The following is a 22,009-nucleotide window of genomic DNA, read 5'->3' on the forward strand; positions in this document are numbered from 1 at the left end:
CCCCGAGGAGAGGCAACAATCCTGCCGGGAGATTAGCCCAACACTGAGGAGAGACCTGGTCAAACTCAATTAAATACGAGGGGGGGGTGATCCCATCGGCAGGGTTTTATTAGGAAAACCAGCCCAGCATGCTAACACCTCGGACCCACAATAGCGCCTGTGAATTATTAATCAGGCGCTCGTTTGCGTTCAAATAAAACGCCGACGTTCTGAAGGATGAATGTTGTCATTAATCATGTCAGACAAACGCTGTAAAAGAGAAAAGAAAAAGAAAAGTCTGGTTCAACTTTTTCCCTCTTTCTTGGACTCCAAAAACAGCACAAACGTAGATAATTAAAGCTCAGTTCTGGTGTTAGAGCAGCTCTGATGGGCTGTAATGGTCCCATTGATAGATGATTTATTAGTCCTCCTGATTTGAATGTGTAATTCAGCCAAGTATGACTGAGAAAACCCCAGAAACACCAACCTTAAATCTCCCATTAGCATGTTTCCCTCCACAGTCCTTTCAGATCCGATTACCTCACCATCCTTCCGTGCTAAAGGCAGCTGTGGGCCAGCGGAACCGCGTCTCACCGCCGGGGCCGATGAAGCGTGTAAGTATTTTCCGTGTCGACACGATAAACAAACATTCGAGCCACCCACTCGCTCCAAACTTCGTCGGGCGCGTCGGGCTTGGCTAACGATGATAAACCGCGTAAAAATAAAAAGTGTCGCTAATTAGGCCTGGGCCGATTATGGCTCATTAACGCTCTGACATGTTTCTACCAACAAACGTTGGCGAGATCATCAGTTTAGTCAGGAAACATATAGGCAGAAATGCTAAAGCTACGTGCAGTTTGGACGATTATCTTGTTTTTTCAGTCTGTTTGCTCAAGCACTCAAGTGTACTTTGACCATCACAGGCTAGATATTTGGATTCCTCAGCGGTAATGCTAGCTAGCCTAAGCTAGGCTCCTCAACTGTTGAGGAGCCTAGCTCCCCCCCCATCCCCCCGGCAATGGACGAAAGTTCCAGTAGCTTTTATCATGGAATTGACACCAATGCTAACAGCAGTTCAGGCAAATATCTTCCGGTCTGGGACCAGTTTAACGTCCTAAAGCGTCCCTCGTTTTGAACCCGGTTACCCTTATCCGGCCACTTGACCTACTTTCCCGCTCCTCGCGGTTGTCCTGGTGCGCTCCCCACATGTTCCTCTCAAGAGAATTATTCATGCCACTCAGGTCTGGGATCAGTCTAATTTGTGCGGAGCGGCAGAGTACACAAACCTCAGGTCTGACATTTCTTTAGCCGCGGGCGCGGTCGACTGCGGAGCGAGAGACGGAATAAAACATGGCGCGGGAACGGCCTTTGATCTTCCTCGCTCCTCTTCTCTGTTTCAAAGGACCAGCGAGGAGTCATCCAGCTGATGCCGGAGCGGCGGCCCAGTCGGCCCACCACCAAAGCACCGCCGTCTGTGTCCAGGGTGGAAACGGGGACTCGCTCGCTGCTCGAATGTCAAATTTCAGCGCTAATCTGGCTAAATCTCCTCCTGACCTGGAATTAAAAAAAAATATATCTGTTTTGCTCCCTGGCTGCTAGCACGGCATGCCGCCACATCGAACACGCTCTGCATTCATTCACCTGCTTCCAGGTGCTATTTTTAGCTTAAAACGGGACAACTAAGATGTTCGTTATAATGTGTTTTGATTCCTTCATTTCACCAGCAATATTTAATCGATGTTTTGATGCTCTGTTGTCTCTGAAGTTCCCAAACATCAGAGACTCTCCTGTTCACATCAAAGCCGTTAATCACCATCACAGGATAAACGGAGGCGACGCTCCGTCATCGGCGATGGCGGACACCTGCGCCGCACACGGAGCCAGGCGGCGGCCGCGGAGAGCGATTTCTCTAACGGGCTGTCAGGAGGGTCAAACTCCATTAGCCATGTTCCAGCAGACAATCTGAGGAGAAGCGTGGCCTCATCTCTCCGAGAGCCCCTGAAAATAGGGACGCCGTTGTCAGGGCAATTTGCCGATGATGCATGGTTATGATAAGGACGGAGCGAAGTGTCTGCGGCTGCCCCGGGCCGCCGGAGCTTCCAACAATCCGCGGCTAACACCAGTAATCAAGCCTGGGCCAGATTGAGCCCCTGATAGCGGAGGATCCCTGATTGCTCATAAGCACCCCCGAGGTGGCGGCCGTTCAACACGCTCCCACGTCTGGTTTTGATTGACGGCCGGTCGTCTCCGACGATCTGCTGTCGGCGTTGGAGATAACTGGAGACGCGTGTTCAGGGGCCGTCGATAGCTGCTGATAAAGTTCGTAATTATGGCACAGCGTAACACAAGCAAACACAACCCATTTAAGCAAAGAGGGTCTATCCATTACGCTTTGAACTAGCTAGTTTTAGCTAGCATCATAGCTACATGTAGAAATTCGGTGTTTATGCGACCGGCGACGCCTTTACCGAGCGAATTCCTGAGCACCTTTGAGATGCTCATTAAATCTTTGATTTCGATTTTTGGAACGAAAATATCGATCGAGTCGTAGTCCCGTTCGGCATTCTTTGGGAACTACCATACTAAACCTGTAAATTACGGGAGGATTTGAACACAACATTAAGGGATAGTCTCTGGAGTCCTCGCCAACTCCCTGAGGACTCCTCCCAGTCACCCCTGTGGAGCGCCTGTGGAGCGCCTGTGGAGCGCCTGCGGAGCGCCTGTGTCGCTCTGCTTTTCAACTACAGACGGCGCAACGAACAAAGATGAGGAAAAAAGAAATCCCAAGTCTCCTCCATGTCTGGAATCTCCTTTCAGCTGCTGCTGTTGGACCAAAAGAAACATTTTTTAATACTGAATGTCAATTTTATTTTCAGCAAAGGGATAAAAACACGACTCCGCCGCTTCAAAATAAATAATAACACAGATCAGTTGCACATCATAACATAATATGTTGAAGCTGGAAAAACAAGGCGGCACAACGTGGCAGCGCTAACTATCATACAGTGTGTCCTGTTGGTGTCAAAAGTTCAGAATGACGACATTTTCTGCCAACTACAGAAGCGAAATTTGCCTACAAACTGCAACTCTGAGGTGTTTATGGACACTTGTTTCAGAAAGATATGTATTTTTTTTTCCCTTGAGTGGTGCCAACCTCAAAGACGCCTGATCCATCCGGAAAAAAAAGCTTCCTAGCGTAGCAGATGTTCCCAAACCACCCCCCCACCGCCCCCGGAAAGCAGCGCAACAGAAGTTTATAGCTCAGAAATTATACATCGGACCAGGAAATAGGAAGAAACAGACTCAAACACACGCTACAGCGGAACATCTGCAAAATATTTTGTTTGGAAATTAAGAAAGAAATAGGATATTTTCCTGTTTCAGCCGGGGGAGACATCGACGAGATAGAAATGTCCCATTATAATTTGCACAAAGTACGTTTTGCACATCAACTACTGTTTTAATACTGCTTGTGTTCAGACAAACGCCATAAATAACGTGACTCTGTCACATCAGTGGCAGGAAAAAAAAAAACCTCCTTTCCTCTGAATTTCCCCCTAAAGGAAGTAAAAGAACAAAATTGTCGTATTTCAGGGACGATTTTGGCTTTCGGAGATTCATCAAAAACATTTAAGGGTCTCACAAAAAGGTCGCAAAGTAAATGCAGCAAAGCTAGCGCGCCGGGTTAGCGCCCACTGCCGGGACAAAAGGTCAGGTGACTCCCAGTAAAAACTCGTTGCAGTGTCAGTGGTCGAACTGGAGCCCCCGAAACAGAACCTTTAATGTCGGTGGCCCTCAAGGTTTCCCGTCCTACTTTTGAAGTCCGTGTCAAAACTGGAATACTTCTGAAAATCCACACAAGGAGGTAAACAAACCCAAGAACCTCGTCAACGCGTCGCTCTTTCAATCGCTCGTGTGTTGTCTTTGAATCGCTCCCGCTGCTCCTCTGAGGACGGCAAAATCGCTTCCTCCGACTCTTTAAATCCGAGACGTTTAGGGGCTACGAGAAGACGGCGGCGCCGTCGCCGTTGCCGTACAGGTCGGCCAGCTTTTGGAATCGCGGCCCCCAGTTGTTGAGATAGTCATAGTTCTGATCCGAGTCTGTACTTAGTGACTCCAGAGAGCTCAGCGACTCGGCAACAGAGCCGCTGCCTTCAAAGGCGTACGTCTGCAGAGAGTCGTAGGGGGGCGCCGTAGGGTCCACATCCGCATCCTTGAGCCGCTCCCAAATAAACTCCCGAAACACCACGTTGTCTGGCAGGGTCTTAAAAGACTGGCGGGAGGCCGGCGGGTAATGGTAAAAGGTCGGAGTGTCCGGCGTGACGTCCCGCCGTACGTTGGGGTCCCTGATGACGTTTAGGTTTCGTAGGGTCACCATGTCGAACGCCTCGGTGTCCTCCTCGCCCCCACCTTCGTCGTCGTAGCGCACGATGTTCTCCCTGATGTCCCGCTCCTCCTCAAGGATTAGCGGCTGCTTCCTCCTCCGACGCATCGTCACGATCAAGAGAACCATCACTGAGGAGGAAGAGAACCACAGTCAGTAAGGACCTTGACTAGAACTGTCGACCCTTGGACGGGTCATGGTCCTGGGGCCTGGTAGAGGCTCCCAGGCTCCTCAATGAAGGGCCACACCAGAGGAACCCAGTGAAGAACAAGTTGAACCCTGCCTTGATTACTCAGGATCGGTAATGCTAATTCCTTAGTTGTCACCAAAGTTAGCGTTTGTTTTGTTTTTCTAGGTTAGCTTACATAAATATGGATGTCACCGAACGCATCACCGGGGGAGGTCGTCGGCATCAGCGTCTGGAATAAAAACGGTTCAGCACATCCTGCCGTGAATCCGTTTAGAGTCCCTACATCCGAACCGGCCGTGTAATCCATCGTGACCCTCTTTTATTCCCAACACCTACACTTTGCCTCCTGACATGTACAAAGCTCCTCTCCTCTTAGGTCCCAGCTGGACCCCTCCCCCAGACCCCCGCACCCCGGGCCCATACATTACCGCTGAAAATAACTCCACACCCAAGCAAACTGGCAAACGTCTAATGATCCTCCATCCATCAGTGTCACGCCGGCGCCGGTGAAATATCGGCCCGTGGGTCCTTACTTTGAGCTACGGCGTGCGGACGGGGCCCAGGAACCTCATTCAAACACGACTTCAGAGGGAACAAACGGAAGGTGGCGAGTGTCACAAGGAAGGGCTGGAGATGAATGGGCGCCAAAACACCAGCTAACTGTTCCTCCAGCCCGAGAACTTCCAACATCCGCGACTCTCCTTTCAGAAACGCCACGCCTCCTCTGATTTGAGGACGTCGAGTTGTTTTAAATTCCCTTCGATTCGGCGGCTCGTCTCCAAAAGGAATCACAAAGTGGATCATTGAAACTGAATATTCTCGACGCTCTCCAGCAAAGCTCTTTAGGGTTTAACGCCTGGAAGGAGGCGGCGGCGGCGGCGGCGGTGCATCCCAGGCTAGAGACAGACCTCCTCACGTGTGGAGGCGGATGAGCGGACGGATGGCGGAGAATATAAAGTCTGTTGCTGGTAGCACATTTACGGACGGCGTAGAGCCGATCAATCCAGCTCTAATTGGAATGTTCGGATCGACAAACCTTTCCGATCGATGCGGAATGTCGAGATTTGTTCATCGCATTTTTCATCGCAGTATTTATTTGGTTTTGATGAGTCTTAACGGCGAGGCGATGAGTTCGGTTCTGACAGAAATCTCGATTCTTTATCGTCGTTTTTGGTTATTTTTACAGTGCAAAAATAAACAAAGATGGCGCTTGTTCTGCTAAAGCTAATAACGTATGCAGGTGCTTTAGCGCAGCCAGTTAACACTTGACCGTTAGCTTCATGCTCTTATGTAAACTAGCAGCAGCATAATTCAGAACATCGGGATTCTATCAGCTACAATTATAAGCTACATGTTTGATGTTCCATAGTGATGCTACCGATGTGACATTAGCGCTATTTTCAGACTTTTCTTTTTGAGAGTGAAAACAACTTTTAATTGATGCCGTCACCTCTCACAACCCACAGACACGCCCCCTATTTTTACTCCATATCTCTCGCGTTTATCGCCATGACAACGCACGAGAACGGTGAGGAAGAGATTTGCTAAAGATTAACGAGGTTTTTCTGTTTTGTATATCAGAGTCCGACCCTGCTAATCTAAGGTACGCGCAGAAAACATTTAATGCAGTTAGCATTTCCAAAGTTTTACTTGGTTAAGCTGAATTGTTAAATGATGGATTTGTCTGATACCCTAACATGCTAAAGGTTTCTGGACAGAACAGGAAGTAGTCATGGAATCGTGCTTTTTTCTTTACGCTAACATTGTGGCTAATCACTGTGGGATTCTAAAGTAAATGACATAACTCAGCGGCAGACCTGAAAGGTGGAACATATTTTAGCATTAGCCCTCAAAGCTACAGTTCAGAAATCTTGTGAATCTGAAATGATTCCTGAACACGCTTGTTTATCTTGTTTTTCTTTCTGTAAATATCTTTCAGGGTGCGGATGTTTATTTAATCGCATGCTTTAGCGCAGCCAGTTAACACTTGGCCGTTAGCTTCATGGTCACGGAGGCCAGCAGAGCGATATCAGTGGGCGGAGTGTGTTTCTGTTTCAGTCCTCACAAACCCATGTGATTTATTCCTGCGGAGCTGTGATGAGCACTTCGGACAGCGCTAATAAATCCTCAAGGATGTGATTTAATTTCCACCTCAAGCTCTTCCACGCGGCTTTGTTAGCATCAGCGTTTGACGTATATACTGTATATATATACACATATATGATTGTCTTACTTGATCTTTGATCATCTTTGAACGGGTCTTGACCCAAAGTGGAGTCGATACGTCAGACGACTTAAGAAACTTCTGTAAATAATTCTGCTGCCGTCTTTATTGATGCTAATCTGAATCCTACACGTGCACGCTGAGGGTCAGAGACATAAACAACCACACTAGGAATAACGCGGGGGCACATTTGCCAGAGACCTTAACGGAGAGGCTCTAACGTGGTACCGCACGTTGGGGAAGAATCGTTCGCCGTTTTACGGCGGACAAATAAATGGAGCCGTAGCCGCTGAGGGAAGACAGTAAAATGAGAGACGTGAGTGGGAATTTAAAGAATGACTTGGACGAGACAGAAATAACCGTCTGGAGAATCGGAGCGCTACGTAATGTCCTAATTGGCCCTCCGGAGGATTAAACCATACCTGGTCTGTCCTGGGAAAAATACGGAACGCTATGCTAACGAGATAACGGCGGCCTCGGTTGGGATCATCATTTACGGAACTGAAGTCTGAAATGACAGTTGTGAAAAAATAACACAGAGTTGCTCACTTCAGGAACACGGCGGCGGGAGGACAAGGCTGTAATTACGTCTAAAAATATCAACCTGTGATTAATGACCCTTAGCGTAGGTTAGCTTAGACATGCCGCCGCACCGATGTGCTCTGAATTTGAAAGGTCTGTTTTAATGTGTGTTGTAACACCGAATTAATTAATTTTTTTTGCCTTTCAGACATTTTTAATCTACCTAAAAGACCCCAGCGTTCCTTAAACCTACTCTGTTAGCATCGCTAAAGTTCTCTGACATGACGGCTTTGCTGGTGCAAAAGCAGGACTTGAGGGCTCGGTACGGATCTAAAACTAGAGAATCAGACATATTAGCATTCTTTCTACTCCAGAGAGAAAAGGACGTATTGACGGAGGCCGACTGGGCCGAGCCGCTGCACGTGTGCCGCTAACAGTCGCACAAAAAAATACAACCAGGTTCATTCAACTGAAGCCGCGATTCCTGAGCCCCTGTCCTCAGGCTAAAGAGCCAGATGCTATTAGCAGCCCTCCATCCAGGGAAAGATTTTTCATGCCAAAGATAAGAAAGAAGGAAAAAAGTTTAAGGGTAGTTGGGGGAGGCAGGCAAAATCGCCCCTCATTAAAAGTAAATTTGCGTTTCTTTGCATTTGGCCTGAACAACAGAGAGCAGGGACGCTGTGATTCCAGTTGGTTTTATCCCAGAGACCTTTATAAATCAGCAAGGAAATTCTGCTGAATCTGGAGGGAGGAATTATGAGCCTTCCGAAACCAGAGGCACCGGTTCTCTTTGTGAAAGCCGTGATTGTCGTTTTTTGTCCAAAAACGTCCTTGAAAGAACGTCGACTGTCTGGTGAACGGCTGAAAATCCCTCCTGTGGCGTCTAAACATTCCCAACTCATCCAACTCCAAATGTTGATGATGACACGATTAACATATGGAGGCTGTGAACAGCTAGCGTTAGCATCAAAAAGATGGTGGCGCCTCATCAAGCCTCTGACTCCAGGGAAGCTGCCATAACAGCTAAAGGACCAGCTAAGGTAGCTAAAGCTAAAACAGTGAATTTATTCCCAAACAGCGGTCGTCACATTTTAATATTTTTCCGCAGACGTGGGCGTCCGAAGGCCTGTGGAGATGTTGAGCTTTGATAGAGGCAGAAACACCTGCAGGCTTGTTTCATTAAGGTGGAAACTCAGAATGAGGTTTGGAGCTCTGACAGGTGAGAGGAGAAGATCCCGCTGAAGGCAGGTAGCTGATGCTCTAACTTGTAAATATATTTCAGGTTAGCGGCCGAACCAGCCCCAGCAGCTATGATTAGCAAGTAGCATTAGCTTAATCCATATTTTAGGTTGAGCTAAGGGTCTTGACTTGCGTCATGTATCTGGGATCAACCAGAGCACCACCAGAGACCCCCCCCCCCCCCCCCCCCCATCATCACCGAAGTGGCGAGGCTCTTACCCAGCAGCGTGATGATGCAGCTTAAAATAGCCAGGAGAGCGCCGGTGCTGAGGCCGGTGGCGGTGTAGGCGACAGCTCCACACGACAGGGCCACGCCGTCCGAGTCGCAGTCGCACACCCGCACGGGCAGCGTGCTGGTGCTGCTGAGGGCGGGGCTCCCGCTGTCCGTTATCAGCACCGGCAGCAGGTAGACGGGCTGCTCCCGCCGCAGGAAGCCGCCCCGCTTGGTGAGCACCGACGCCGTGTTGTCTGAAAGGGGAACGAGAGCCCAGGTAAACGTGCCGCAGGTGAACGGAGGCGGGGGTCTGCTGCCGGACCAGCGGGGGGGGCGCGTTCCTTGGCTCGCGCGGTCTGAAGTGATTTTTATAGATTTAAAAGCAGGAACGCCGACAGATGGTGTGATTAACGGGACTCATTATGTGGCGGCGGTGCGGCGGCTGATTTGGACCACCTGTCGGATAATGATGGGCTTGATTCTGATGTCGGAGTTTCATGTGAAAGAGCAGCCAGACGAGAACAAGGTGCCATTACAGCCGGAAGTCGACGGCTAACCTGAGCCTCCCGTAGCTAGCTGCTGCTCTCTGAGGACCTTCTGACTGCAGGGACTGAGAGGGTCGGGCTCAGGTGAGGAGTCGCTAGTTTAAAGGCTGTGTTCCGGGTCGCTGAGACGCATTAGATGGGGTTTTGGGCAGAGATCAGGTCTGAAAAAGGAGGATTCAGACTCGGGAGCCGGGCTAGCGCTCGGAATTGAGGCTGAGCTGGTGAAGACGTGATGGATTTGTCCCGTCACTTCCCTGCAATTACTCCAAACCTTCGAGCTTTTCTCCTTCAGACTCCAGTCTGGACCTTTTTCTGTGGTTTCCACCGTTGTTTGAGGGTAAACTCAGGATATTCACTCAGCTTCAAGGGGGGGTTTCGACCTCTCAAACGTGAGGCTAAACTGGTTAAGAACCAGCGGAGTGCCTGTGTGCCGCTCAAACGGGTTCAAAGGTCAAATGGGTTTAAAACGGAGCTCCCCGGTGGGTCGGTGGCTGAAATAAAGTGGACGTGTGTTTGGAGTCAAAGCAAAGTTGTGGCTCCACAGTTGGGCTGAACAATAACCCAGAAACGGGCTGTTGTCATGGCAGAGTTATGGCTCCGTTCTGCGGACCTGCCAGGCTCCGCCGACTCGCCTTCCTGAGTCCTGAGAAGATTGTGTCCAGATGGAGGACGGAGCGGGCCGGAGTGAGCAATGGCCGGAGTGTCAGCGGCGACTGCTGCGAGGCTCAATTCCAGGAGAGGTGAGCAGCCAATAGAGCGATCCCGACCGGACCGACGGCTCCGGCTCGCTCTGAAGGCTGAAACTTTCGCTCCCCTCTCTCTGTATTCCTGCTGCACAGCAGCACCGGGCTGATAAAGGTGCTGCTGCGCCGCTCCTGCTATGATAAAGCAGCAGAGATTAGCTTTTATTGTTGGCTTTATCGGCCGTGGTCATCAGGAGTTATCGATTTTACAACGTCCGCTCGTGAATTTAATGTTTGCTCCTTGTTTTTACAAATGTCCTCACATCAGTTATCTACATGTGTTACGTGAAGGAACGGGGGTCGGCCTTTTTTAGGAGGAGCCCAGCCAATATAGAAAATATAGAAATAATATAGAAAATATAGGGAATAAATCCTGGGAGGTGCTTATGGGACGCTGTCTTGTTAGGGTGAAGGTCAACCCTTAGGGTGAAGGTCAACCTTTAGGGTGAAGGTCAACCCTTAGGGTGAAGGTCAACCCTTAGGGTGAAGGTCCACCCTTAGAGTGAAGGTCCACCTTTAGAGTGAAGGTCCACCTTTAGGGTGAAGGTCCACCTTAGGCTGAAGGTCCACCTTAGGGTGAAGGTCAACCTTTAGGGTGAAGGTCAACCCTTAGGGTGAAGGTCAACCCTTAGGGTGAAGGTCAACCTTTAGGGTGAAGGTCCACCTTTAGAGTGAAGGTCCACCTTTAGAGTGAAGGTCCACCTTAGGCTGAAGGTCCACCTTAGGGTGAAGGTCCACCTTTGGGGTGAAGGTCCACCCTTAGAGTGAAGGTCCACCTTTAGAGTGAAGGTCCACCCTTAGGGTGAAGGTCAACCCTTAGGGTGAAGGTCCACCTTTAGAGTGAAGGTCCACCTTTAGAGTGAAGGTCCACCTTTAGGGTGAAGGTCCACCCTTAGGGTGAAGGTCAACCTTTAGGGTGAAGGTCAACCTTTAGGGTAAAGGTCCACCTCATCCCTGGGCCGGTCGTTAGCTAAACCCGGTGGTACGGACGGCGTTGGACCCGTCTGACTGGGACTGAAGCAGTGTTATTAATAAATTAATAAATGGACAATAACAAAAAAAAGGAATCACCTTTGTTGTCACGAAGGGTGAAGTTCGGGTTCCCGGCGACAGAGGGCGCCAGGGTGAAATAGAAGCGATGTCCGCTCGGAGGTTCGTCCTTGTCCACGGCGCTGACGGTCTGGATCACCTGAGAACATCCAAAGAAGGGACCGAAGGGCACAATTAGGACGAGGAGCTGATCCGGAACGACAGTTTGGTGAATGCCACCTTGTTTTCCGAACGCCATCAACACGCGCGCTACTTGGGAGGCTAACGTCGTATTTATTGACACACGTGATCAAGCTAAGGGGGAAAAAAACGTGATACAGCTTTAATTACAGTAGCTTCCTGCAACATAGGCGAAAAAGGTTTGATACATCCTGTAGGACAGAAGCGTATCACACGCCATATGGACGACAAATGATAGCCGCCGCCGCCATCAAAGTGGGCGTGACCACTGCACATTTAGATGAAGGCTCCTGGATCCGTTTTGGAGGGAGTTTGAAAACTGGACCGTGTGACAGCTCACACCCGAGGACGGGATCCAAGAGCGTCTTGAAAGCAATTCACACTAAATTATCACATCTGGCGGCGCCGCGGCTAACGTCAAAGGAGGAAAGAGAATCAAAAACATAGACAAATAAAGAGGGTTGAGGAAAAATAGCAGCCTTCAGGATCCATCACGGCTGGAACCTGGATTATCGGTTGTCGGCCTTGATTAAATGCTGCCGCTAACAGGCTGCCAGGTGTCAGTTTGGTGTAGGTGGGAAAAAAACATGCTGGCAATTATCAAACCTGGCAACCGGCTGAGATTCCGGCTACGTTTCACTGCACAAACAAATTCAATGGAAAGAATTCCATTTTCATCTGCAAAAGTCAGTTCTGACGCCCGGAAATGCAAATAAAACTAGCGAAATAAAGGTTATCGGCCGCAGATCGGGACGTTATCAACGGCTCACCTGAGCCCACCTGTGTGTGTGTGTGTGTGTGTGTGTGTAAGGAAATCTGCCATGGATTCAGAGATCCTAATAATTGACAAGCCTCTCACTCTGCTCCTCCTCTAATGGAGACCTATCTCGGCGCCTCCTATACACAATTTAAAGCTTTTCATGTCCTTTGAATATTGCTGATGGAGACGGAGCTCATCTCCAGGAAGGGTTCCGCTCCTCGCTGGAGGGAAGGGGCTGTAAATCATCCTTAAATCAAACACTTTGTCATGTATAATGCCTTTCATTAGCAGCTCTGATGCACGGCGTTCCACAGAACCTTCGGTGGGGGATGCTCTGATGGAGGGAGGGAGGGAGGAAGGGATGGAGGGAGGAAGGGATGGAGGGAGGGAGGGATGGAGGGAGGAAGGGACGGAGGGAGGGATGGATGGAGGGATGAAGGGATGGAGGAAGGTATGGAGGGAGGAAGGGACGGAGGGAGGGAGGGAGGGAGGAAGGGAGGGAGGAAGGGAGGGAGGGAGAAAGGGACGGAGGAATGGAGGGATGGAGGGAGGAAGGGATGGAGGGATGGAGAGAGGAAGGGATGGACGGATGGATGGATGAAGGGATGGAGGGAGAAAGGGACGGAGAGACGGAGGGAGGAAGGTATGGAGGGAGGAAGGGACGGAGGGAGGAAGGGACGGAGGGATGGATGGAGGGAGGGAGGGACGGAGGAATGGAGGGATGGAGGGAGGAAGGGACGGAGGAAGGTATGGAGGGAGGAAGGGACGGAGGAAGGTATGGAGGGAGGGATGGAGGGAGAAAGGGAGGGGGAGAGGGAGGAAGGGAGGGATGGAGTGAGGGAGGTTGGAGGGAGGAAGGGACGGAGGGAGGGATGGAGGGAGGGATCCTGAGCCCCAGCAGAAGGGGGCCTGTCAGGCCACTGGATGGAGACGGATGGTGAATCAAGGAATTATGAGAGTAGAGTTGAGGGGGGGGGGCCTTGTTCCAATCGCCACAAATTTCTTGCAGTTCCGACCAACCACCACTGGGGCTCCGGGGGGAGGATGGAAGGAGGCGACGCCTCACATTATCCCAGTACCGTAACCAAAGATGTGTAAAAATGGTTGAAATCCCGAGCTTCATTTTGTTCGAGTTAAGTTACGCAAAGGTTCAAAACGTTAGCTTCCGAGCGCTAGCGACAGGCGTCGGACCGGAGAACAGCAGCGGCAGGAGCGGTGAACCACCTGACCCACCGGCCGATGGCGTGTTTACGTCCGTTACGTGAGTCTGAAGCTAACTCCTGCCATAAACCCCAGTCAGCCACTCAGCTGTGTGTGGGGGGGGGGGGGGGAGTCCTGTGGTCTTCACACCCCCCTCATCACGCCCCTCCCCGTGACAACGGCGCCCTCACCATCACCCGCCCCTGACATCCGCGGCGCCGGGCCATCCTGCTGCTATCGCCGCCTCTCACACGCACCCTTTTAATGATAACTCGCACTTCAGCAAATCTCCGGCTCTTTTTGATCCGTCTCCGAGCCGGTGGGTTAATTTTAAATGAATCGCGCGCCGAGGGTCCTTCCTGAAGCGAGCGAGCGCGCTAGCTCGCCGGGATCCTCACAAGTCAGGAGTTCTGAGGCTGTGGAGTGATCTCGTGCGGAGATCTGAGGTCAAATTATCGCAGCCTTTTTATGGAACAGACCTGCTGCTACATCGCTAATATTTTCCTTCTCAACATGCACCTTAACACCACAGCCCCCCCCCCCACCCTCCCCGTGCAGGACCTCCTAATAAACCCGGGGCGAAGCGGTGGTCGAGAGGTTTCTGGCTGTTTGCAAGATTAACTTGAGGAAAAAAAAGGAGTGTTTGAAATGATTTTTCAAAGCTAACTTTTCATCAGAAACGGGGCTAATAGCTGCATATCAATGGAGGCCGGCTGTTATTCCAGGAACAAGGCTCCTGTTTTCTCCTTTTCTTATTCCGTCTGTCTTATTTGGAAGTAAATACACTCTCTAAATTGAACGTATAGGTCCCAGAATGCAATGCAAACACTGTAGCATTATAATGAGGCTATTATGCTAGCGTACAGAGCGCATTCAGCCTGGATTTTCTGCCTTTATTTGTTTACAGTTCGGTATATTAGCGCCATTAAACGCATCCCGAAGGCCGCCGGGGATTCGCGGTGCAGACGTGAGAGAACAATCGCTGATGGAACATAAAAAGCTTCCTAAAGGGGCTGGAAAAACATCCGCGCGTCGTTCCAGACAGAAGGAATCCTCAGGTGGGCTGCAGGCGGAAAGTCGAGTCCTTCATCTCAAGTTTAGCGGCGCCGAGTCGGATCCGAGGAAAACAGGCGTTCCTACCAGGACCCTTCGGGTCACCGGTCGCCATGGCTACGGCCGTGACCATCTATCAGTCTGCAAAACCTTCGTCCTGGGTCTTTTGAGGGCTGGGGGGGGGGGCTGTGATTGAAGGGATTGTCCATCGTGACCCCCTGACCTGCCCCCACACCCTCATCATAGCTTTAATTAATGTGATGGCATGAGACAGATGCTCCGGTGATCCGGAACAAGTGGCATCTCTGGAGAGCGCGGTGTCGGGGGGGCTTCATTAAAACATGCTAGGTTATCCACCTCCACAGCCTCCCCCCCCCCCAATCTGTGCTGCTGAGAGACACCCATGGCCCCGAGTGGCAAATGTTATCATTACATCTCTGTCACGGCTGTGAATAAGCCAGCGGGCATGACAGCTGGGGGGGGTCCAATAAAGCTTCACACGGAAACGGCGCCGCCGCCACAGCCGCCGTGCAAACGCCAGCGTTTTAATTAATTACGAACGGAGCAAGCGGGGGTCTCGCCACAGCCCTCGACCGTGTTTCCCACTGTAAAATACGGATGCAAATAAGGACGTAAAATACGTCCCCACTGTTAGCGTAGCGCTAGCAACGCTAGATCGGCGATAAGAGAGAATGTAGCTGAAAAATGGGCGAGCTAGCGGGAGAGCCACATCGCCCCGCCGGGCCATGGGGTCGACGCCCTCCTCTGAGAGGCGTCCGAGGGGTCGAGTGTCATTTAGCTCCGCCCACATCAGAGGAGATCCGTAACAATCCAAACAATAAGCGTCGGGAAGAGGGATTTTTTGGCGCGGGGCGGCAGCAGCGGAGGCAGGACGTCGATCATCGGAACGTCATTCCCAGGGAGGTGATCCACGTCGGCTCCTTCCCTCCTCGGCTCTCAGACCAATAGATTTCCTTTATGGATCGCTACATTAGTCACTGGACAAACCCCCCCTGCAACTATCCTTCACCAGGAGTGCTCATTAAAGGCAACGGGCCCCGACACCCCCATACAGGACCCCCCCCCCCCCTTCTGAACAGATCCAATATCCAAAGATGCGTCCGGGCCCTAAACTGAGGACTGGGTGTGTTTGAGTGGAGCTGAATGATCAATGAGGACGGCGGCCTCCTGCAGCAGTTGCAGCTCAACCCCCCCCCCCCCACCACCACCACCCCCCCGGCCCCCCCGGCGCGCCGCTGCCATTGAGTAAGCAATACGTCTTCTTCAGCTGAGTAATTACAGGGCTGCAGCACCTTTTCCTGCTGATGATGCTGTCATGGTGGGGGCTGCTCCAACGTTGGGGGGGGGGGACTTTATTTTGCCGCGTTCAGAGTCGCCACAGGCGCCCAGCCGTAATTTATAAGCTGCTAATGGGGGAAACGAACACATCGTGTGCAGGGTCGGGGTGAATCAGTCAGGTGACAGGTGACAGGTCAGGTGACAGGTGACAGGTCAGGTGACAGGTGCAACAACAATCATCAAATACGCTAGCTCTGCGGCTAAGGTAGCGACTGAAACAGGAAAGTGGCCACGAAATAATCAACTCGAGACAAACAGACATAGAAATAAAGCTAAAATACAAACATGCTAAGCAGCGAGACAAGCTGCCAGCCATCCCATAATGCACTCTTCCTCGGACAGCAAAAGCAGCCGCATCCAAATGAATTTTTCAACAAGGCTTTTTGGGATGTTCAGCATTTGAAAAAGTGATTTTTCTTTAAATATTCAGAATATTATAATTGGTATTGAGAGCGCGTCGGATATTTTGGAGTATTGAAATGACCCCGAACTCCCTCTGAGACAAAAAGAGGAATCATCCATACGGAAAGAAGGAGGATGAAATACGGCGGCTTCACATCCGCAAATTAAATGCTTTGCTATTTTAGCTCAGCCCTCCGCGAGCGCGCTGACAAACTACCTCCAAATATGGATGCAAATAACATTTAAAAGTGCCTAATAGCCCCTCGCAGCGCCGCGCGTCATCCTGATCCATGGCGGGTTTCCGGGGCTGCTCGCCTCCGTTACCCTTCGCCTCCGATTGTGTTTCCCAAACGCCATCAGCAGACAAATGAGCAACAGATGCTAAAGAGAAAAGGTCCTTTCTTCTGTTCCTGGATCAGCGTTTTCTACCCCTCAGACGGCGTCCGGGCTCTGCTCCGCCCCAGCGAGGGGGGGGTGGGGGGGTATCCCATGATGCCACAGTCACCCAGGGAGCCAGAGAGGAAGACGCCATTAATCCAGACACAACGGGACGAGCGCGGCGCCGCTAATGAACAATAACACCTACAAACGCTAACAGGTTGAGTCCGGCCTTAACCATGGAACCACCACGGAACCACCTCCAGCGGGTCAGGGGGCGGGTCTTACCTGGCCAGGTGTGGTGGTTTCACACAGCAGGGTTTCGTAGTCGGTGGCAAAGACCGGTGCGTTGTCGTTGATGTCCAGCACCGTCACCAGAGTGATGCCCTTCCCGATCTGGACCGGATCCTCTGGAAGAGAAAAGAGGTCTGTCCGGACCGTGACACCTCTGGAGTCAAGGCTGATACCTGGGGATTAGCGTTAGCATGTTGCTCTGCGCGAAGGTAGCAGATAATACGGATAATACAGATATTACAGGTCGGTGGCAGGAATAATGTCGGGCTGCAGGATTAGTTTTTTTCTGTTTAACGTTCTCTGTTTTAATTAAACAAAGAGACGAGATGAAACTTGAATGTAATGGATCTAACGAGAAGCAATTATGAAAAATGCAGGATGCCCCGAACATCTGGCGCCCTCGGCAACTGTGATGTGGATCGGCCAAACTGATGACAACGGTGGCTTCACAGCCGAGGAGGAGGCGGTGTGTGTGTGTGTGTGTGTGTGTATGCGTGTGTGTGTGTGTGTGTGTATGCGTGTGTGTGTGTGTGTGTGTATGCGTGTGTGTGTGTGTGTGCGCCAGCCTCGAAGCCTCGGCCGGCCCGACACACACTGGTGGCTAAATGGCTCCGCGTCCGCAGCGGTGACGATGATCCGGCCCGGCGTGGTCAGCGACGCTGGCCTGAGACGACGTGCTGACACCCGTGAAGGAGGGGCCGATGTGGCGGTGACATAAAGGGCGTGCGGCGCCCGGGGCCACGGGTGAGCGGAACGTGCCTCCCTCGGCCGGAGGGTCCCTGCACTCCTCCCACTCTCGGAGAGGTCGCCTCGCAGGGAGGCGCCGGGTTTCATTCGGCGCCTCCGTGAGATGTTTTGGGCTGGAAACAGCGCCCGGGTGTCGCCGCGTGTCAGAGGCCGGCTCGTCAAGCGTGAAGGGCCGCGGTGACATTTCGCGCGGCTGTTATTATGAGCCGCGCTGTCTTTGTTGCTATATCGGGCGAGCGGCGCCGGAGGCTCGGGCAGGTTAGATGTAAATAAAAACACACCTTTGAAGCGGCGTGTGATAAAAGCTCTGCAGGGATGACAGGGGGTTATTGAACGCCGCAGCGGCGCCACTGATGGCGGCGAAGGGGGAGAGCGAGAATGAAAGGAGGCTCCCGCGACCTCTGAGACGCAGAACGCTGAAGGTGCCTCCCTGCTCGTCCGCTCAAGGGCGATTGAAGGTCAACATGACCTCGCAGCACGGGGATATTATCAGGAAAACAGACCCTGGTGTGAGGGAAAAATGTTCCGAAAATTCATCTTCAGTGGGCAGCGGCGATGAGGACAAGGCCGAAGATTGGCCAACAGCCGGTCTGTTACCGTGGTAACCGTTCGGCGACACCAGCGCGTCCTCTCTCTGAACAGCAGCCTCACAGTGATGAGTGAAAGAGGTCCACCTGTCAGCTGGCTGCCCAGCCTCAACTGCTGCTAACGGCGTCTTGCTAACGGTGGCGATGTGCGCGCCTGCTCCTCCTTCACTCCTGAGCCTGGCAGCAGGTTTCTCTCTGTTAATAAAGCTTTTTTCTTCCCTAATTACGTGTTTGTGTGACAATAAAGTTCCGTGAATCCCTGACCGTTGCCACCGCTACCGCTGTAGCACGAACATGAGTTAGCTAACAGGGTTAGCAGGGTTGCGTTTGGACTCACGAGTCTCGATGGCCAAGATGGTGAGGTTGTGGACCGAGTTGACCTCTCGGTCCAGCGGCTTGGCCGTGCTGATGACGCCGCTCAGCGCGTCGATGTTGAAGAACCGCTCCAGATCCGTGTTCCTGTCGATGGAGTACCTGGCGGAAACATCGCACACGCACGAAAATACGCTTTAAAAAATTGCTTCTGGGCGGCGGTATTGATTTGACATTTTCGCTTGTGAGAAAAGATTATTAGGTTTTTATTTCATCGCGTCGTGTAACTGTCGGAAAGAGTCAAATCAAAGCAAACGCCACATCGGTACCGACGATATAAAACACACCTTTAGCATCAGAAGTAAAAAAAAATATTCAGGAATCCTGGCGAAAACTTTTAATACGAGCAGAATGAAACGGTTGGAACAGCTCGGACCCCGTCGACCGGCGGCAGCTCGCATATCTGGGGAACATTAGCGGTCCAATTAGCCTCCATCTAAAGGGTATTATTGCGGCATAATTTGACTCTTGTGGCTGCATTAGTTCCACAATCATTTTAATTTCTGCACATGTAGTGAAATATATCGTAGGGGCCGATACCAGCAAAAAGAGGCAATCTACCATCTACAATGGAGTAATTTGATTTTATGATTAAGCTCGCTAACAGGCCCTCCAACGCCGGGCGAGGACGTGTTTTCCAGGCGTTCAGCCGAGCCCCTGAGGAATTCCCGGGGTTTCCGTGCGCGTCTCTACCTGATGGCGTTACTGGAGGTGTCGGGGTCGTGGGCGGAGACCCTCCCGATGGAGGTGCCCACCCGGGCGTCTTCTGACACCACCATCTTGGTGAGCGGCGCGGAAAAGACGGGCGGCTCGTCCACGTCCTGCACCGTCACCTTGACGGACGTGGTGTCGCTGAAAGGGCCCAAGCTCAGGAAGTTGGTGTCGATGTTCCTGTTTGTGGCTTCGATCCGAAGAGAGAAGCTGCTCTTTGTTTCGAAGTCCAGCGGCTTCAGGGGACAGAGGGGGACAAATGCGGGGTTAGCCACAGAAAGCTAATTACCGTTAGCAACACTTCTACCCCGCATGCGGGCAGATAATCGCTTGTTTTTACTCACTAAACTGCTGTAATCCTCCGGGTTTGATAGAAAAAGACTAAATGGCAACGACCTGTCAGCGCGCGGAGGCCGTTTCTCCGACTCTGAAGCGCTAAACGCAACGTCTAAAGGAGGATCTTTGGTTCTGGAACATGAGGCAAGACCGTGCAACAGATTTAAGAGGACCGTGTTTACTCCGGCGACGGTCTCTGATGAGGTCTGGAACGCGCTAGCGTAGCCTCCGCTGAAAGTGGCTGTCTGGTGGATTATTAGCAGGATTACGGTGACAGATGGATTTAGAACGATGCGCTACGTCCAGGACTTTTAATTTATGGGAGCTGATGGCTGCTGGATGAGGAATGCACGAACGTTTATTCCAATTTGCGTTGAATCCCACTTATACCGGCTCAGGGCGAGCTCGTTTCCGCAGAGCTTCCTCCCTCCCGTTATCTGTCCCAGGGTTCTCCTCAGGATCCTCCGGCCTCCCAGACCCATCCAGCTTCATCCACCTTTGGGTTACCTTCAGCAGGGTGATGACGCCGTCCTGCGTGTCCTCGTCCGTGCTGACGTTGAACACCCCGGACCCGTCGCTGTCCATGATCCTGTAGTCCATCTCCGCGTTGGAGCCGATGTCGGCGTCCACCGCTTTGATCTTCGCCACCAGGGAGCGCGTGGGCAGCGACTCCAGCACCGTGAACTGGTAGTTTTCTGAGGGAGGAATCAAAGAAACATTTGGGAACCTTCAGCAACAGCTCACTCTCCTGGTTCCCCTGCATGTGGCTAATTAGACCAAATAAGCTATTAAGGAATGTTTTGTTTGCTGTGACAGAATTTGGCCGATTAGCGGACGAGCGGGTGGAGTTCTCGAGCCGGTGTTGGGCGATGAAACGGCCCCTTGAACCTCCTCTTGGTCCCAGACCCTCCGCGGTGTCCCTGCAGCTCGCGCCTGACCCTCTGAATTTGGAGTGCTCTTCCAAGAACAAAGAAGGGAATCATATTCATAATCATAATCTCTCCAATCACCATGGAAGAGCTCATTACCAGACCTTTCCGCGCTCCTCGCCGCGTCCCCCTCAGCCGCTGTCTAAATGCTAATCTGCCTGACATTGTTTGCCGGCATGTAATCTCTATAATGGCTTTTTAATTTGCCGTGGAATAGCAACTCCTTAAAAGACCAAAGAATTGCTTTCCTCCCTCCATTTTCTCCACACCTACCTCTTTCCCTCTTTCCCTCTGCCCCCGGCACCCCCCCCCCCCCAGCTGTCCCCTCACCCGCCCAACCTTGGCTTCTTTCCACTCATTTTCTTCCAAGGGCTCGCTACGCTGCCTGACTCCAGCGGATGCTCTGAAGCTCCATTATGGTCTATTGATTCTGACCCGTGACCCTGGCCGTGCGGCAGCAGGAGCGGAGCCCCAAACTCCAGCACACTCTCTTTCCTCCCGGTGTGACACAGTGGGTTTAAACCCTTCTTTCCCTCCAGGGGCCGGTAAATTGACTCTTCTCCGCGGCCGTCCAGCGGTGAGAGCATCAGCCATTTTCGGCTATCAGCGCTAAACCGATTGCCGGTGCTTTGGATTATCATGAGAAGTGCTGCACGGCTTTGAATACCAAAGTCTGACTGGAGACCCGTTAGCAGAGCAACAGCCGAGAACTCAAGAGGGTGATTGATCCGGCAACCCTGGAGAGGGACGGCGTGCTCCGACGACGCCGCTCCGCTGGCAGACGGATGGTTTTAGCCACATATGTTGGTCAAAAAGCGTTAAGAGAGAAAATGCTAGCATGTTGAATGTTTGCGCTAACGTAGCTATTTCAGGTGTGTTAGCAGCAGTTTCTGTTGAACCCAGGATGCTAACAACGCTTATTTCCTCTGTTCCTTCCGCGTTTTCCTAATCTGTGAAGGAAAAACCAAGCTTCAACACTCAGATTAACCACGACAGAACGCCGTCGTTCCCTTCTGAAGTCAGAGCACCTTAATGTGCGTCTGCCTTGATGTTTTGCTGGGATGAGAAAAATGTTCAAATGAAAGGAGAGAAATAAACGGCAGCGGTTTTATTTGCTCTTACAGGTGTATTAGCGAGCGAGACCTTTGTGGCGCCACTCGAAAGCTTGTGTGAGCTCAAGTGTTTTGGCGAACAGAGCTTTTAAACACTCGACGGACGACTCAGCAGAAATGATGCGAATGTTCTCACTGTGGCTGAAGCGCGGTGGGTTGTCGTTGACGTCTGTCAGCGTGACGGTGACGGAGGTGGTGCCGGAGAGCCCGCCCATCTGGCCCACCATGTCTTTGGCCTGGATGACCAGGACGTACTGGTCTCTGGTCTCGCGGTCCATGTTGGGAAGAGCCGTCCTGATGACGCCTGCAACGGATAAAAGAGTCAGACGACGGCGTATTGATGGAATTCATCCGCGCTGATTTTAAAATTTCCTGTTTCAGGAATCACAACCGGTTCCCTCATCGATCGTTCTGCCGGCTCCTGTCTTGATTAATTAAGACTTCGTGAAGTACTCTCAAAAAATAATTGCCCAAACTCATATCTTTTAATTGGATCTTT

General features: G+C 51.6%; 1 protein-coding gene and 1 long non-coding RNA gene across 5 annotated transcripts in view; one reads left to right on the plus strand and one right to left on the minus strand.

Moving 5' to 3' along the window:
- Positions 1 to 369: 369 nt before the first annotated feature.
- Positions 370 to 1,541, plus strand: LOC115251322 (uncharacterized). Its single transcript, XR_003889894.1, has 2 exons — positions 370 to 593; positions 1,382 to 1,541. It is a non-coding gene; the product is annotated as an uncharacterized lncRNA (long non-coding RNA).
- Positions 1,542 to 2,822: 1,281 nt separating this feature from the next.
- The window catches only part of LOC101069064 (cadherin-7), a 73,309-nt gene continuing 54,122 nt past the window's right edge, over positions 2,823 to 22,009 (minus strand). For all 4 annotated transcript variants that reach the window (XM_029842980.1, XM_029842979.1, XM_029842981.1 and 1 more), the window contains 8 exons: positions 21,647 to 21,814; positions 19,977 to 20,164; positions 19,116 to 19,369; positions 18,388 to 18,524; positions 16,711 to 16,832; positions 11,112 to 11,229; positions 8,758 to 9,006; positions 2,823 to 4,494 (listed from right to left, as the gene is read on the minus strand). In XM_029842980.1, the coding sequence (XP_029698840.1) occupies positions 3,980 to 4,494; positions 8,758 to 9,006; positions 11,112 to 11,229; positions 16,711 to 16,832; positions 18,388 to 18,524; positions 19,116 to 19,369; positions 19,977 to 20,164; positions 21,647 to 21,814 (1,751 nt within the window). In that variant the 3' untranslated portion in view covers positions 2,823 to 3,979. The remainder of the gene's footprint in view (positions 4,495 to 8,757; positions 9,007 to 11,111; positions 11,230 to 16,710; positions 16,833 to 18,387; positions 18,525 to 19,115; positions 19,370 to 19,976; positions 20,165 to 21,646; positions 21,815 to 22,009) is intronic.

Source organism: Takifugu rubripes, chromosome 10 (genome assembly GCF_901000725.2).
Source record: "Takifugu rubripes chromosome 10, fTakRub1.2, whole genome shotgun sequence".
NCBI lineage: Eukaryota > Metazoa > Chordata > Actinopteri > Tetraodontiformes > Tetraodontidae > Takifugu > Takifugu rubripes.